At 45.7% G+C, this 18376-nt stretch overlaps 1 protein-coding gene across 2 annotated transcripts in view; it reads right to left on the bottom strand.

Annotated features, from left to right (window-relative positions):
• Positions 1-18376, bottom strand: part of CDK13 (cyclin dependent kinase 13) — a 626606-nt gene that overhangs the window by 374194 nt on the left and 234036 nt on the right. For both annotated transcript variants that reach the window (XM_069215885.1, XM_069215880.1), the window contains exons 5-6: positions 13748-13915; positions 13498-13637 (exon numbers count right to left, since the gene is read on the bottom strand). In XM_069215885.1, the coding sequence (XP_069071986.1) occupies positions 13498-13637; positions 13748-13915 (308 nt within the window). The remainder of the gene's footprint in view (positions 1-13497; positions 13638-13747; positions 13916-18376) is intronic.

Genomic DNA, 18376 nt, shown 5'->3' with positions numbered 1-18376 from the left:
AGGGTTTGTATGATCTGATTTGTGTGATTTGAGCACTGTATGAACGAATGGGCCTTGATTAGCCAGTCGTCCAAATATGGGAACACATGTATTTGCTGCCTTCTTATGTGTGCAGCGACTACCGCTAGACATTTGGTAAAGACTCTTGGTGCGGTTGTTAATCCGAAAGACAGTACCTTGAATTGGTAATGTATTCCTTTGAATACGAACCTTAGGTATTTCCTGTGAGATGGGTGTATTGGTATATGGAAATAAGCATCCTTGAGGTCTAAAGTTGCCATGTAGTCGTGTAGTTTTAGCAATGGCAATACTTCTTGTAGTGTGACCATGTGGAAGTGGTCTGATTTGATGAAAGTGTTCACTACTCTGAGGTCTAGGATTGGTCTCAGCGTTTTGTCCTTCTTTGGTATCAGAAAGTACAGTGAGTAAACTCCTGTGTTTATTTGTGTGTTTGGCACTAATTCGATTGCATTCTTTTGCAATAGTGCCTGCACTTCTATCTCCAGGAGATTGGAATGGTGTGTTGTTAAATTTTGTGCTTTTGGTGGTATGTTTGGAGGGAATTGTAGAAATTCTATGCAATAACCATGTTGGATAATTGCTAGAACCCAAGTGTCTGTAGTGATTTCCTCCCATGCTTTGTAATAATGACCTATTCTTCCCCCCACTGGTGTTGTGTGGAGGGGGTGAGTGACATGTGAGTCATTGTTTAGTAGTAGGGGTTTTGGGGCTTTGAAATCTCCCTCTATTTCTAGGGAATTGCCCTCCTCTATATTGTCCCCGAAAACCTCCTCTATACTGTCCCTGGTAAGTGGACGGTGTTGCTTGTGAGGTGCTGGCTTGTGTGCTTTGACCCCGAAACCCCCCTCGAAAGGGCGTTTTACGGAATGTGCTGTAATTCCCTCTGCTCTGCGGGGAGTAGAGTGCGCCCATGGCTTTGGCAGTGTCCGTATCTTTTTTGAGTTTCTCAATCGCTGTGTCCACTTCTGGACCGAACAGTTCTTTTTCATTAAAAGGCATATTGAGAACTGCTTGTTGAATCTCTGGTTTAAATCCAGACGTTCGGAGCCATGCATGCCGTCTGATAGTTACAGATGTATTAATTGTCCGTGCAGCTGTATCTGCAGCGTCCATGGAGGAACGTATCTGGTTGTTGGAGATGGTCTGTCCCTCCTCAACCACTTGTTTCGCCCTATTTTGGAAGTCCTTGGGCAGATGTTCAATGAGATGTTGCATCTCGTCCCAGTGGGCTCTGTCATAGCGCGCAAGTAGTGCCTGGGAGTTCGCGATGCGCCACTGGTTTGCAGCTTGTGCTGCGACTCTCTTACCAGCTGCATCGAACTTGCGGCTTTCTTTATCTGGGGGTGGTGCATCTCCAGATGTGTGAGAGTTGGCCCTTTTCCTAGCTGCTCCTACAACAACAGAGTCTGGTGGCAGCTGTGTAGTGATGAAAACCGGGTCCGTAGGAGGCGGCTTATACTTCTTTTCCACCCGTGGTGTGATTGCCCTACTTTTGACCGGCTCCTTAAATATGTCTTTTGCGTGCCGGAGCATACCAGGGAGCATAGGCAGGCTTTGGTAGGAGCTGTGGGTGGAGGAGAGTGTGTTGAACAAGAAATCATCCTCGACCTGTTCTGAGTGGAGGCTTACGTTATGAAATTGTGCTGCTCTAGCCACCACCTGAGAGTACGCGGTGCTGTCTTCTGGTGGAGATGGCTTTGTAGGGTAGGCCTCCGGGCTGTTATCTGACACTGGGGCGTCGTATAGGTCCCATGCGTCCTGATCTTGGTCACCCTGGCTCATGGTGGTGTGAGCTGGGGAGTGAGATGGAGTTTGTGCTGGTGAAACGTTAATCACGGGCGGAGGAGAGGGTGGTGGTGTAATTCTTTTAACCACTTTTGGTTGTGGTGCTTGTTCCGTCTGGAACTCCAACCTTCTCTTTCTCCTAATGGGGGGAAGGGTGCTTATTTTTCCTGTCCCCTGCTGAATGAAGATACGCTTTTGCGTATGGTCCACATCAGTTGCTTGTAGCTCTTCCTCAAACCTATGCTTTTGCATTTGGGAGGTTAGCGAGTGCTCTTCTGTATAAGAGCCTGAAGCTGGGTCGCTTGCAGTTTGTTTCGGCGTCGAAACTTTGTCTGCGTGTTTTTTCGGCTCCGAGGTGACTTTTTTCCTTTTCGGGGCCGAAACCTCTCGGCGTCGATCTGTTTCGGTGCCGCTGTCTCGGCGTCGAGCCGTGTCCACACCGGTATCTCGGTGTCGAGGCTTGTTTCCAGCACTTTCTCGGTCCCGAGAAGGCTGCGTGCCGGTGTCTCGACCGGAGTCGGACGATCTCGGCACTGTTTTGGCCTTTTTTCGGTGCCGACGGTCGGTCACCGAATTTATGGGTCGAGCCATGGCCTGGTGGCAGTGGCGTCCCCTGGGCCTTGTAAATGTTTCTCTGTGTGTTTTTCGACGTCTTACTCACGGTTTGTGTATCGTCGAATCCTTCGGAGTCTGAGTCTTGGATCGAGAAGGTACCTTCCTCCTCCTGTTCCTCGAACTCCCGTCGGGCTGTCGGTGCGGACGCCATTTGAAGTCTTCTGGCTCGACGGTCTCGGAGTGTTTTTCGGGACCGGAACGCACGACAGGCCTCGCAGGTGTCTTCGCTGTGCTCAGGTGACAGGCACAGGTTGCAGACCAAGTGTTGGTCTGTGTAGGGGTATTTATTGTGGCATTTGGGGCAGAAACGGAACGGGGTCCGTTCCATCGGCGTTCCTCAGCACGCGGTCGGGCCGACCAGGCCCCGACGGAGGATCGAAAAACTACCCCGAAGGGCACCGGAGCTCTTCGATCTTCGATGCGGTGTTGAATCTAAGTACGCCGATCCCGAACGCAACAATACCGACGAAAATCTTCCGAAATTAACTATTTTGTCCGTTCCGAAACTCGGAGCGACAGGAACACGTCCGAACCCGATGGCGGAAAAAAAACAATCGAAGATGGAGTCGACGCCCATGCGCAATGGAGACAAAAGGAGGAGTCACTCGGTCCCGTGACTCGAAAGACTTCTTCGAAGAAAAACAACTTGTAACACTCCGGCCCAACACCAGATGGCGAGCTATTGCAGAACATGCGTATCTACAGCGACAGATGCCATCGAACATGGAGTTATTAGTAATATGGCCTTCATAGACAAATTACTGTCCCCGTTTCCGTTGTTCTTCAGGGAGATATTGCAGCAATCCCTCCACCTCAACCCAATGTGCCCTCTCGTACTGGGGTAAAAGGGCCTAAGAATTAGCAATGCACCAGTGATTTGTGGCTTGTGTTGCTACTCTCTCTGATGGTTTCAATACGTTTGCTCTCCTTTTCTGGGGGATCAGAGTACCCAGTTGCCTGACTCTTAGCCCACTTACGGGCGATGGTGGCAACTACAGAGTCTAGTAGTACCTGTGCTTATGTAAAGGGGGTCCAAAGGGGCCACTGTATACTTCTTATACACCTGAGAGGTGATCACTATTGAGCAGACAGGTTCTTTAAAACTACCTTCTGCATGTCTAAGCATGGGACGATAATTACTGTCCCTATGCGTTGAGGAGAGAGTGTCAAACAAAAAAAGTATTGTTCTGTGGATTCTTTCTGAAATTGTACATTGTGGAATATCGCCACCTTTGTTACTATTTGTTCTAGTATCTTCTGGAGGTGAGGGGCGAGCAGGATAAAGATCTGGGTCATTGGGAGTGCTGGGATCTGGATTGTAAGCATTCCATTGATATGCATCATCAGGTGGGCCCACTGACCCCCCCAGCACCAAAGGCATGTGCTTCTGGATCAGCCCTGAGGTTTGGATCAACACCAAAACCATTTCTCGATCTGAGGGGCAGGGGTCGAGGCTGAGGCTTTAGCCTTTGTGGCAATTTTTAACACTGAGCCCAAAGGCGGGGCAGCCATAACAGTCTTTCAGTGCTGACCATGGACTTGAGGCAGTGGTGGACCGGCGAACTCTAAGGTGGGCAAGTAGGGCCTTCTTGAAGGATTTCTGTGGGAGAGCAGGGGCCACAACTTCCACACACTGGGTAGTAGAAAGTTCCCAGCTGTTGATGTCGAAATCCACGTAGGAGTCCGAATCCTCAATGGAAACTGCTTCCACCTCCTGGGCTTCTGGCTCTTCCTCGGTTAGTTCTTTACTTAAGAGATCCAGTGTGTCGCGGAAGCCTTTTGTGGCATCTCAAGTTGCCACGCCCTCCAATCCCTAAGGGTCTTCTTGGGTCTAAACGACTTGCAGGCATCACAGTCGACCTCACAGTAGTCTGGACAGAGGCAAAGAGTGCACATGAGGTGTTGATCGGTGTGCGATTACTTAGCGTGGCATGAGGTCAGAAACGACATGGTATAAGTTTCATCAGGAACCATTTCCATCAATGCTGGAGCCACGCAGAAGGTAGGTCGAAGATGGGCACTAATGCCCAGAAGAGCAGTTGGTCGAAGCCCGAACCAACCAAAATGTAGTGAGCACAGAGGTAGAAATGCGTAGTTGAATACAATACCGGTGGAACAGAAAAAGATCGATAGAATCTGTAACAAACAGAGAAAAAGACAGAGCGGAGGCACACACGTCTGAACCCAACAGCAGCCAGAAAACAATCTAACGAAGGAGTTAGTGCCCATGCCCAATAGCACAGAGAAGAAGAGTCATTCCATCTCATGACTTGAAAGACTACTTTGAAGAAAAACAACTGGCACCACTCTGGACCTAACAGATAGCAGGAGTATGCAGAAGCATGTGTATCTACAGCCACAACTGCCATCGAACACAAGGGTTTCCTATAAAGTTGAGGAGGGTTAATCTCCAACACCACGGACGACTCCGTATAAAGGTGAGATGGAAGCACTTGGGTACTTAAAAACTACTTAAGAGACCCATTAGTAAGTACTTGATCTAGGATGTTGGTGGCGCATTGTTATACGGTTCCTTTGAATCAATTAGGACAGTGCATCTTGTCAACTTTAATGACAGAGTATAGAGACTCATTACACATATACCATCAGGAAATGTTGACTAAATTCCAAGATATCTCAGAGTCCTATCTGAACCCCCATAATACCAGATGGGCTATGCAACTTCAAACATAACTACTCAGACCACTAAGGAAACCCTGGAAACAGATCTACTGTTTCATTGCCACTCACAGTACCCAAGATGAGACACAAGAAAGATGCAAAAATGGCTTTTCGGTCCTTTATTACAACACTGTTATTCTTGCTTAAAAAAACATGAGCTGCGATTATTAGGCAAACACGACAAAGCATGGTAACCAGCATTACAAAAATTGATTAAAAGAAACAGTTGTGTTGATACACTCCTATCTATTACTAACTATACTAACGAGAGCATAGTTGGAGTAGCCGCTGCCAGATATATTGGGACAGCCCGACCCCCTATACTTGGGGAAGATGCATGGTGTGATGCAGGCAAATATCTCCTGTGCAGGGTAGAGGTCAGAATCAGCATCCGAGTCACCCAGGCTGCATCTCGGACAATACGTGCCGCATTCCAGGATAAACCCTGTGGAAGTGCTCCTCTGCTGATAATGGAGCAGAGGCCATTTCTATAACACAAGTACTGTTCGTGCCACACTGTTTCAGAGATGCAGGCTCAACTTTATATGTCAGCAAATGTAGAGCTGTTTCCATGGACAATCATAATACTTAGGGCATCGCGTTCAGCCTTTGATGGTGTTTATAGACAAGATGGCATCACCACTTACAAGAAACAAGTACAGTGATTTTTCAGTACATTATAGCATGAATGAAAAGCCATGTAAAAGGTTACCAGTAGAAAAGAAATGCTAAGGTAAAGTGTGCTTTTAAAAATGGGGGCTCTAAGTGGGCCATAACGTGCTTTACCACACTTACAGTCCATTTCCAGGCCCCAAATATGATTTGGGTGTTTGAAGTTTAATGATGGTGACCTGCTTCTTTTGAAGTGTACACTGTTCTGTCACTTCATCTTGGAAAAGCGGTCTGTCACAGTAGGAGAGACTTCAAAGCTTATAATCCCACAACACAAACCATTGAGCAACTAGAAATCACACCTGTATGTCAGCCACGGTCATATGTGCATCAAAAGGTTAACCCCGGCTCCCAGTTCTACTGTTTATGATTCATTTATCCTCTCAATTTCTCACTTGGGATGTGTCCAGGACCTATCCTTATGATCTATCACTGAATCAAAATGCACCTTTTTGAAGTACAGAGGGTGAGCACAACTCCAGTGTGTCTTGCCCAGCTCACAAGAGTGCAGCAATACACATCTGTCTGATGGGCATTTCTCTACTCCTTTATCTTTACCAGGCAGGCCTGGGATTCCCCAAATGGAACCAGGGTCCTACCAGATCTAGGAAAGTGGCTATGCCTATAGACTTCAGAATCAAGGCTGCTTGTGAAGGTGTGGATCCGGCACCCTTCCAAAACACGAGATGTACAGAACAGGAACACCCCTGGCTAATGCTGACAAAGTGGCCTTCGTCCTGGTGGGATTTGCCCTAATTCACTCCAAGCTAGCTCCTTCCTGAGAAGTGTATAGCAGAGCTTAGTGCACAACACTAGTCACCTGCAAAAAGTTCTCTTATGACTGGCCCTGCCCTTCCTAGCACCAATATTACCAATAAAAAGCTCATTAGTGATTTTGTATTCCTGGGTCTGGTCCACGTACTCCATTGTCCTGCAGGGATACAACATGGTGGAGCTTGTATTCCTTATTAATGTGCTGTGAGGCAGTAAAACATAGGTAGGATGGCATCCTAACCCACATATAATAGTCACACATATGGAAGAAATTGGCCTTTTGCTGTCAAAACCAGTCTTTCCACATTAAAAGAAGAAAACGGAGGATGGACACAAGCCCTGTAGCTTGCTAATTTGCTGAGCCTAGGTAATGGCACATCTAGAGCCACAAAGGGCAGCTATGCATTGGCTCAAACAGAGACCCCTTCAAAAACCTGAGCACGAAGTTAAGGCCCCACTGTGGCACTATTAAAGACAAAGTTGGAAACATGAAAGTGATCACCTTAAGGGACTTTAAGTTGATGGGGGTGAGGGGTTAATAATGGTGGCTGATGGGCAAACAAAGGAAGGTCTGAAAAATACCCTTTGCAGTGCTCACTGCAAAACCTTGGCAAGCTAATAAATGCAGAAGAGCAACATATCTTCTTAAAGTGTGCCTTTTGGATCAACCTCTTCCTGTGCGCACCCACTAACAAAACAGGACAAATGTCTAGAATAAACTAATTTGGTGGCGGGATAACGTGCTGATAAGGTGATGGCCACCAACTCGGCAGTTAAATCAAAAGAACACAAATTGCTGAGCTCCACTTCCTAGCATGAACGTGGAGGCTATGAAGATTGGGGAATACAGCCTGAACTCCGCCTCCCCATTGTGCAAAAGGTCACTGGACCTGAGAGGAAGTCATTGACACAGGAGCATGCAAAACAGATCTTTATAACACGCCCCACGTGGAATCCAGTGTGGCCAAGACCATCTGTACAGGTTCTAGTCTCAACTTCCTCAACACTCGAGGAAGCGTAAGGATGGGAGAAAATGCATGGTGCAGGAGAAAACTCCATCTTAGGCAAAATGCATCTACCAAGGCTCCCTGCAAAGAGAACTGGACCGCACACAAGAGCAGGCAACGTTTGTTTTTGCAAGAGGCAAAAAGGTTAAGAACAAGAGTGATCCAGTGGAGGAAGATGTTCTAAAAGAGAGAGAGAGAGAGAGAGAGAGAGAGAGAGAGAGAGAGAGAGAGAGAGAGAGAGAGAGAGAGAGAGAGAGAGAGAGAGAGAGAGAGAGAGAGAGAGAGAGAGAGAGAATGCGAGAGAGAGAGAGAATGCGAGAGAGAGAGAGAATGCGAGAGAGAGAATGCGAGAGAGAGAGAGAATGCGAGAGAGAGAAAGAATGCGAGAGAGAGAAAGAATGCGAGAGAGAGAAAGAATGCGAGAGAGAGAAAGAATGCGAGAGAGAAAGAATGCGAGAGAGAGAAAGAAAGCGAGAGAGAAAGAGAATGCGAGAGAGAAAGAGAATGCGAGAGAGAAAGAGAAAGCGAGAGAGAAAGAGAAAGCGAGAGAGAAAGAGAAAGCGAGAGAAAGAATGCGAGAGAGAGAGAAAGAATGCGAGAGAGAGAAAGAATGCGAGAGAGAGAAAGAATGCGAGAGAGAAAGAATGCGAGAGAGAAAGAATGCGAGAGAGAGAAAGAATGCGAGAGAGAGAAAGAATGCGAGAGAGAGAAAGAGAATGCGAGAGAGAGAAAGAGAATGCGAGAGAGAGAAAGAGAATGCGAGAGAGAAAGAGAATGCGAGAGAGAAAGAGAATGCAAGAGAGAATGCGAGAGAGAGAGAGAGAATGCGAGAGAGAGAGAGAATGCGAGAGAGAGAGAGAGAATGCGAGAGAGAGAGAGAGAATGCGAGAGAGAGAGAGAATGCGAGAGAGAGAGAGAATGCGAGAGAGAGAGACAATGCGAGAGAGAGAGAGAGAATGCGAGAGAGAGAGAGAGAGAGAGAATGCGAGAGAGAGAGAGAGAGAGAGAGAGAATGCGAGAGAGAGAGAGAGAGAATGCGAGAGAGAGAGAGAGAGAGAGAGAATGCGAGAGAGAGAGAGAGAGAGAATGCGAGAGAGAGAGAGAGAGAGAGAGAGAGAGAGAGAGAGAGAGAGAGAGAGAGAGAGAGAGTGAGTTTGAGTGTGTAACCACTGCCCCAGATGATTGACGACCAGACAGACCTCATGAAGCTAAGTTGAATCCCACAGTCTCAGCACTTCCAGAGTCCAAGCTATCCTACATGTTGGTGTACGACATAGTCAAGAGGTGTCTCCAAGGACCTGAACTGACAACCCACGGATAGAAGACAAAAACTCCTTCAGCACCAGGTGGATAGCCCAAAGTTCAAGTAGACAGATATAACATCTCTGCTTAAGTCTCAACTGAAGTTCTCATAGAACCAAGGCCTTTAGATGAGTGCCTCACCAGAGATTGGAAGCACCCGGCAGAGTTAGAGGAGAACAGAAGAATTTCCCATAAACAAGGTACCCAGTTACTGACCACCACCAAAGATTTACTGTTGCCTCCAGGGAAATCCAGATGGTGTTTGTCTGCTTAAGTGTTGAGACCACTATTCTCAGAAGTACCACTCACAGGCTGGTGATGTTCATAACACAGGGTGTAAGTAGGTCTGGACCAACCAAGCAGGAATAGCCACCTACTAGAAGATCAGATTCATCGTGAATGTCCCAAATTCTCTGGGGAGGCAGGAAGGCCTTGAGAGCAGTCATATCCAGCCAGAGGAACAGAAGGCACTGAGATATCCAAGCGCAATTTAAGCGCTTGGGTGATGGAAAACCCAAACTGTACAGCAGAGCTTTACCATGACCACCACCTTTGCCGTAGCAAAGACAGGCGGTTATGAGGTTAAAGCAAACAGGTGGAATGCAAACATGTAGTGCAAAGTGCAAAGGACAGCATCTTTAACTTACCCTTGTGGTGGAAGGAATTTAAAGACTTGCAGATCCATTGCATTCCTTCAGCATAAGAATGGAAAAGGAGTAATATCACCAACCAATCTGGTGCATCATGAATAGTCCTAGTGTCTTCGCTAAGAATCAAGGAACCACTTGCTGCAGGACAGAAGTATGCTAGTCTGAGGTGATGGGAGATTGAAGGGAGAACCTCCTGGAAAGTTCTTGCCATGTTCTACTACCTGTAGGACACAGGGGTCAGCCTTATTCCCAACGTGGCACGACACCCTCCTACGATTAGCTGCACTTGCAGGTAAAGCATTTTAGGAGAGGGGGAGAAGGAGGAAGGTGGTAGCAGTGTTAGCCATGATGATCCCTGGATCCCAGGAGCGGCCTGCAGGTGTAAAAGGGGTGGGGTGGTGTGCTGGGGCTGGTGAGGTGTTTGGGGGGATTATTTGGGATAATCAATCAAATAGATTTTTAAAAACCAAACACTTATCTCACTTCTCTCCTCTGTCTCGCAGGGTTAGCTGAGAGCACCCAACCAGGGCACTCCCAGGCAGACTAGGAGCCTGTGCCAGCTCTCTCCAGCCTAGCAACTGTGTTGCCAGGCTGGCTAGAGCACACTGCACAAGTATGTTTGGCCGGCCTGAGACAGCCAGCCAAACATATATACGCAGTGAAGGGGAGTGCTGCACACTCCCCCCTCGCTGCTTGTCAACCCTGTGGCCCGCCCCATTAAAAGAATAAGATAATATAGTTTATTATCTTATTCTTTTAATGGTTTTGTAGCTTCTGCTGCTGGAAAGGGGGGGAGAGGGGGGTGTGGTGCTCCTCCGCCATTATGGAGGAGCCGCCCCTGCTGCATCCACTGTACTATGTAAAAATTGTTTTTGCTGCGGTGTGGAATGTTAGAGCTTGAACTGAGGGAGAGGTGTGCCTGCTGCATAATTTGCTCTTCCCCTACCACAAAATTCCAGTGGCCCTTTGGGCACCAAGTATTGGGCAGTGGCAGTTGGCAACCTGCTGCTTCCCTTCCTAGGCATATGACAGCTTGCCCCATGTGATTAGAAAGGGCTTCATTAAAGCTTAACTGAATGGGAACAAGGGCTTCAAGAATGAGGTTTCTGGCTGCAAAATTTCATGGAGAATGGTCGCCTTGTTTTTGTCCACAGGCAAGGGCAGCTCTAGTACCTCAGCAGTCTCTCTCAATACAGCTTCTTTCAACAAAAGCCCCAGAGCACACACCATGTTAAATTCTGGGGAGGTATCAATGTCACTTGTTTTTGGGAACCAAAAAACTAGTAGCATCAGTGTTCGCAGAAGGGAAAAGATTGTGCCTCCCCCCCTTTAACTATGGTTGTCTCTCACTATTTCAGATATCTGGATCTGATCTGAGTCACAGACTACCACCTGGCATCTAGAACACTCCAGGTGCAGAGCCTCTAGAATTTTGAAGGAGGTGTCACTGGCAAGCCCTTTGGTGGAGGCATGATGCCAGCTGGGGCCGATAACAGCTCTAGGGTAAAGCTGTGCAATACAGAGTTGCACCTAGGGAATATCTGCCACCAGAAGCCCACCTGATTGACCGGATTACTCCATGCGGCGCATGGTGGAATAAAACCAGCACTGCATGAGTGAAGGCTGCAAATTGTGCAGCATCAACATGAGTACTGCCCTGGGAGGTACAGTGTCCCCTGGCCTGCACAACAGTAACATCAACAAGCTTCGGTTACAGGCCTGAAGCCTATCCTGCTAGTAGTGGAGCTGTTGTAGGAGTGACATCTCGACATCAAGGAATCCCTCCTCACATACTTCTCGTTATCTGTCCTTTGGTCTCTTGGATGATTTATAAATAAATGGCGAGCAAGTAGATCTGGAGCATGACCTAGATGTGGACCGGCTTCAGGCTTTCACCATGAACATCTTGGCCTGTTTGACTGCCTAGATAAGCAAGATGTTCCTCTTTTCCCATGATCTGGAGTGTGCTTCGGCCCTAGATACACAAGAAAACCTTGTGGGGTTATCAAAAGAAACATTTTCTTGAAGCAGCATTGCCACTGCTTAAATCCTGATGTTCCCTGGTTTGACATCCTCTGGACCTGAAGAAAACGTATTATGAAGGAAAATGTGCTCCTGGGAGAGAAGTCCGGATCCGCGAACGGCATGAAAAAATAAATAAAGCAGACTTCAATGCGTTGAGGAGATGATTTTAGGGTTCCAGTAATATGCTGTTTTGGTTGTGCTAAGCACAAGTGAGCCATTTCAACTTTTCCCAATCTATTCTGGTGTCGGGGAGATTCAAGAGGTCAAGAATCTGACTCCATCCATACCTCCCTAGCTGTTCTGGTCAGTTTTGTGCACTGGAGAAACTCACCACAAATGCAGTCTCTCCTTCAATGAAGGAAACTAACTCTTCTCCTGGGACCACGACTCCACTGGTATGGCCATCCTTCTTCACTCTAAGGGTTATTGACTGGTTTCAGCTTTTCTCCCAATTATATACCTTCTTGCACTATTTCATTGCATCTTGCAATTGTGTTGTGATATATTACAACTCAGGTTTGGCCAGGTTAAGGCCGTCCTCCTCTATTCATATTTGAGTTATCCAGCCAGACCCTTCTTTTTTCCTGCCCATCTAAATAAGATCAGCAAACTGTCTAGCTCCATAAACGTCTACTGTGCAACAGAACTGCCACTGTAGTTCTGCCAATAATAAACACCGGCAAGTGTAGTCTAGAACCACACAGGGGCACTGCGGCCTACATGCACCCTACATATTTTAAGAGTACTACTTTACTCTGGAGTTCTGCAAGGGCAGTTATCACTAGCATCCTGAAAGGATATTGTACTGTTATAACCTTGTTAATGCGCAATCCGGAGGCTCTGTCGCACCACTCCAATTCCTATAACACATGGATCAATATATGGGTTGGCTAAGTTATAATTAAGTGATGGCGTGTACATTGATTTCATGTGCACTGTGTCTCCTCAGCACTTGCCACATCTGGAAGTATGATGGTTCATACATCAATGAGAATAGCAAGGGTGGGAAGGAACATCGTGCACCACTCTCTATGGTCTATTTAGCAGATGCAATACCTCTGGAATTAACCCAAACAAGTCTATATATAGTAGTTTCAGATAGATGGCCAACAACTGTGGCCTAAACCCCATCCTTTGTTAGTACACTGAGCATGTACTTCCAGTCTAGAGTATTGAACACTTTTTGGATTTCTAGCGCCACTTGTGTGCCACTGAACTATACAGCGAAAGCTCACAGTTTTGGGGTGGTAGTGCTAAAGGGAAAATCCAACCAGGGAATCGCTTACATTTTTTCTAGGAGACTAAAGCAAAGTTCTCAAGTTTCCCAGTCCCACAAATGAGGATCTTATTCTGTCTGTTTTCTCCCCCACTGCATGCATGCAACTTGTAGCCATATTTTATCAATTACAGAACCAGGACCAAAAGTCCCAGAATTCAACGAAAATGTCTGGGCTGGAGAGGTAGGCACGGAACTGAGAAAACTGAGCTCTGACACGGTCTGTTGGCAGTACTTAAGAATTCAGCACAAGGGCTGGCCTGCAAGGTCTTGACTAGATTAGTCTTTTTTTAAGGATGTTTTACAAATTTGAATAAACTGCAAGAGGCTATGTTTAGGTAAATGCACACCATCTGCAAAAGTCAGTCAAATTTTTAGTTTATTTCAACTGTTATTCATTGTAAGCAGATTCTTAGGTTAGTCCAGCACACACAAAGATTAGAAAATAGTTACACGGTGAAGCTCAGAGACTAGCATTTCCAAGTGAAACATGTGTCAATTACATTATAATTTTCCTTCCAGGTAGTTTATATTAGCTAAATAAATCATTACATGCTGGTGGACAGCACTGTTATATAGAAGAACGGATACTCCTGATTGTGTTGCTTCCTTTGAAAATGTCTTCACTTATCATTTTACAGTTTATGGTTCATAAAGCTGTACTTTAAATATCAAGTTCGACTCCTACCTTTATCTTTATCCTTGGCTTTGTAAACTTGTCCATAAGTGCCTTCACCAATAATACCGATGATATCAAACTTGTCAACACAACGCTTCCCCCAGTCAATACTGTTTTCACTGATTTCACCACAACGTGGTCCACATATTCTATAGAATAATTAAAAACAGATTATCAGAACATGGAATAAAATCTAAACCTACTGACCAAAGAAAATTCAGTATTTTGCCAGTCTTTGTAGGGTGATTTTCCTACATACTTAGGCCGTTTTTTGGGCTGTGCCTGAGTCTTCCTCTTTGTTTCAGAACTTCCAGATATATTCTCCACTCCTGGTACATAAGTCGGCAATGGTAAATCTGCAAGCAAGAAACGTAGTTTTCTCTCCACTTCTTTCTGAACTGACAATGCTGGTATGCATCCTCGGAAACTAGAAAAAATACACATTAAGTGATTGGTATTTCTAAGTACAAGCACTCCTTTACTTTTCTTACATTTCTGTACACCTCGGGTTACACAAGAATCACAGTGGACTGAAGCCCGCAATTGAATCGAATGTGGTTAAGATTGCATCATCAAGCCCAGCATAAGAAAAGAATACAAATTCTCAATGCTGGGCTTTAATCACCCAATAGTATTGTGAAGCAGTTAAAAAGGCCACACAGTTTGCATAGTTTTATTCAATTTGAAGACAGAGAGGAACACTCGCCTACAAAGCTTGGATATATACTTTCTGGTATTAAACACATCCCCTTGTCTTCATCACACATCAACCAGGAGGGCTGGCAATGATCTTTTTAAGTGGAAACGGCATTGTCAACTTTGCAATTACTGTTACTTCTACTCTGAAGGCATTGAGTGTATGCACCACCTAGGGATATCAGCAAGAGCTATTCAGACAATTCCAAACTTTGAACAGTGTATGCCAGCAAAAGTCTTCAGCCACACGCAGCAGTCTTAATGATCAAGCCCTATATCAAGCCATATATCACCTGGCCTAGTTTGCACTTCCAACGGCCAGGCCCTGCTTCAAGCACTGTCCCACATAGTCCAAAGTCAGCTATGCACAGCCTTCTACTTGTCATTTAGCTAGCTATTGGTAAACACTGACATCCTCACTTCTGAGAACACACTGTATGCCAAAAGTCAACACTTTCAAATAAGTATTAAGACTAAGGTAATTAGTGAATCTTCGAGGCAACAGATTATGTAGTAATTTATCTTAATTTGTTTTCGTACAATGGTAATTTCTGCAGAAAAGGGATGATATTTCAGATGAAGTCATTTTAAATTGCTACAACTCATTAACTGAGGAAGTAACAGGTCTAAAATGCTGGTGTGGACTCTGAAGAAACATTCCTGAAGGTTAAGAGCTTGAAGCTTGCCCTTTCATCTGATAGATGTTATAACAACTTAGAAGGCAACATTCCAAGTGAGAAACTGAAGAGGGCATAAGTGAAGAAGTTTGAAAGGAGTGCCCATTAGCACCACATTGAGGTTCCGGACAGGGACCAGGGGCACTATGGGCAGGATAACTTGTTTAGTCCTTCCATCAACGGATTGATGATTGGGACTGTAAGTAAAAAACAGTTCTCTATTTTGTAGGTAAACCTGCAACTGGTTCCATGAGAGGGCGGAGAGATCTGTAAACAAGACTTGATGTTCATAGATGAAGTAGGTAACAGACTATGACCTGGACCACTGGTTTCAATTGGACAATGCGTTTAGAGCTGCAGTAATGAACATTTCAATTTGGCTGCATAGCATGTAGTGGGCCTGTGGGCCTCTAAGGATGGACATGAATTCTGGAGGCAGATTCCGGTAACTAAATTCCAAGACTTCTGGAGCCCAATTGCAAGACTGAGCTGGCTGCGGTGTCGGACAGTGTTCTAGTTCTGTGTAAGGTCTGGGCGATGGGCAGCTACTCGTGGGGGACCACAGACCAGTCCAGGAGAGCTGTGAACCATGGTTGTCTGGCCCACAGGGGAACCGCCAGTACGAGGGATGGTTGTATACATTTTCGAACCACGTATGGAGGAGTGGGAAAGCAGGAAAAGCATAGGCAAATAAGCCTGACCAATTCATCTACAGTGCATTGTCCGTGGACTGTGATTCTGGGAATTTGGAGGCGAAGCTTGGGAATTTGGTGTTTTCTGCTGTTGAGAAGAGGTCTACATCAGGGAACTCCCAACGACAGAAGAGTGGGAGTATGGCTTGCTGGTGGAGTTCACACTTGTGGACTTGTTTCTACATACTGCTAATAATATATATTTTTAATTTATCTTCTCGTGAAGGTCCCAACGTCAAATATCCTGCCCTAGCGCGGACAGTTGCTGAGGTTGCATGGTTATGTTTCTGAAGATAGTACATGGCAGTCATATTGTCTGTTCTGATGAGGATTAGCACGTGTTGTACCTGGCATAAGAAAGCACTAGCGAGCTAGCAGCTCCAGGTAGGTGATGTTTAAGCCCAGTTAGTGAGGTGCCCACACTCCCTAAATGGTCATATCATGGAGATGCATCCTCCACCCAAATACACGATGGAGGTATGTGTGGTGACAGTCAACTGCAGGAGAGGGTCAAGAAAGTGCCGGCCCTGCAAGAGACTGCTGTTCCACCACAGCAAAGGGCGATGGGTGCTGCCCCAAATCTGCACTAGATATTACCAGTGACCATTTTGCTGCCAGGCACATTTGTAAAGGATGCATGTATAGCCTCGCCTGAGGAGGTGCATCACAGCTCTAACTGTTAAATGGTGATCTGGTTTAAAAAAAAAAAAAAAGCAACAATAGCTGGAAAGCTTGAATCAAAGCTCGATTGGTGTAGGTTTCCTGGGTGACCGTGCCAAGAACTGCACTCAGGAACAGTTGCATTTGGAGAGGCTATAGATCGGACTTGACCGTGTTGATGTTAAGTCCAGGTTGTCTAAAAGGTCTACATTGGTCTGAGGTGTGCAGGGCAGCTTTGGCACACCCTTGGAATTGGTACCTACAAAAGGAAGGGGGGTGGAGAGCCCCCACAACTTTGGGAGTATCCTTGCACTTCTTGTTCTTTTACAGCATCTGAACAAACTGTTGGTCGATGCTCTATATGGTGCTCGTGAATTGCTTGGGGGTGTGGATCCATTGAGATCCTCACCTGGTCCCTGGTCATCAGGTTTAAGTATTGCAGAGCCATTTAGAAAGTAAAAGATCAGGTTGCCAGGTGGACAAAGCTGCCCCTGTCACTAGCAAAAAGGATTGCCATTATAAAGATGGTGATCCTGACCAAATTCTTGTATCCAATCATTAATATAACCACTGTCTTCCTAGAGCACATCTACTAACACTAGTATGGGCAGGCAAGCAATCAGTTAGCTGGGATACACTCACTCCCATACGCTGGCAGTTTTAACACAACAGACTTTCACCTATACTACCTGGGCGCACAGGTTTATTTTGCTCATTAATGGTATGCACATCAGGACTACATATGCCACATACTGCTGTGGAACATGATAATGCCTGCCCTATTCACTCCAGGCTCTACTGCAACAGAAGCGGGAGGGAATACCACACACTGAAATCAACACAACCCAACCTACAAAAGAGTGGTAGGTACTGGGAAGCCAAGCAGGGAAACACCCCTTATATGACCTGGAGTTACCATTATGATACCACCTCGCAATATTGGTATCTTGAGACACTACACTGCAAATACTTGCTTGCACAAGCCTGAAGACCAGGGAAGATGCCTACACTAATAGCACCTTTGTGGCCCATGTATTTATTTCACACACCACTACTGGCATTTATATAATATTGGCTATAAGCGGCACTGCGTGCATTATACCCTAAATTCCTGAAGAACCGCCTAAACTCACTGTACTGCAGATACAACTGACTGTCACCATGTGTCGACACCTTATTACTCACCTGTATAACAATGAGCAGATGGATATGCCAGACACCGGAAAAGGCACGGAGGGGAAGGGGGAGGAGGAGGAGAGGGGGGGGCCATGTGGTTCTTGACCGGCTACCAGACATGGCAGATTGGAAATTTTGCTGTGCATAACTCCACACCCTCACAGCTAATTGAAATCTGCGCAAAATACACTTTAAATATTTGCACCCAATTTATTTCACACCTTCTAACCTATGAAAAAATGGGCTGCGGGAGAATGCAAGCTCTGTGGGGTGATGGTATATTTTATACACCTGGCATGGCATTGTTAAAAAATATTGGACTCAAATTACCAGTACATTAACAGATATGGGATTGGAACAAGTGAAATGTGACCCTCGAGGGTACCTATGAGGACTGATTAAGTGTCTAAAGTTGAAAAAAAATTAAATTTGTGTTAGTGATGCTTTTGTTGGCAAAGAGGAATTTGGCTCTCCACTGGGCCAAACTGGTAACTTCCAAAAAGCAGAACTGTCTGACGGATCAAATCTACTGCAGGACCAATTGGAACTCTATGCAGAACTACTATAGTGGTCCCAAAGACATTTACAGCCTACTCACAACATATTATTGTCTACCCAGGACGAACCCTATGGGGAAATACACCTTGGGGGTGCGTGCACAGGAGGGGGGAGGAGTGGATGTTAAAAAAAAAAAAAAAAATTGTATAAGTATTTAATTTCTTTTTAAAGGAAGGTTTAGGGAGTGAATATCCTTAAAACATACTAGAAAAAGGGTGTTTGGAGACCGTAAATCCCTACTAAAGGTATGAGTTGTAAAGTCCTGCAAGGTATTGTAAATACAGGTCAATGCGTTGCAATATATGCGGAGTAAAGACCCACACTTTAACAACTGCTATTGAAGCATATAACTAACTTGCCCCTCGGTTCACTAATAACATCTTTGTCATGGAATAACGGAGGCAGTTTAAAAATGTTTCCAAAGACAGG

Source organism: Pleurodeles waltl, chromosome 2_1 (genome assembly GCF_031143425.1).
Source record: "Pleurodeles waltl isolate 20211129_DDA chromosome 2_1, aPleWal1.hap1.20221129, whole genome shotgun sequence".
In the NCBI taxonomy this organism is placed as follows: domain Eukaryota; kingdom Metazoa; phylum Chordata; class Amphibia; order Caudata; family Salamandridae; genus Pleurodeles; species Pleurodeles waltl.
Note: the sequence above shows the minus strand (reverse complement) of the source record. Positions and strands in the feature narration are given on the sequence as shown.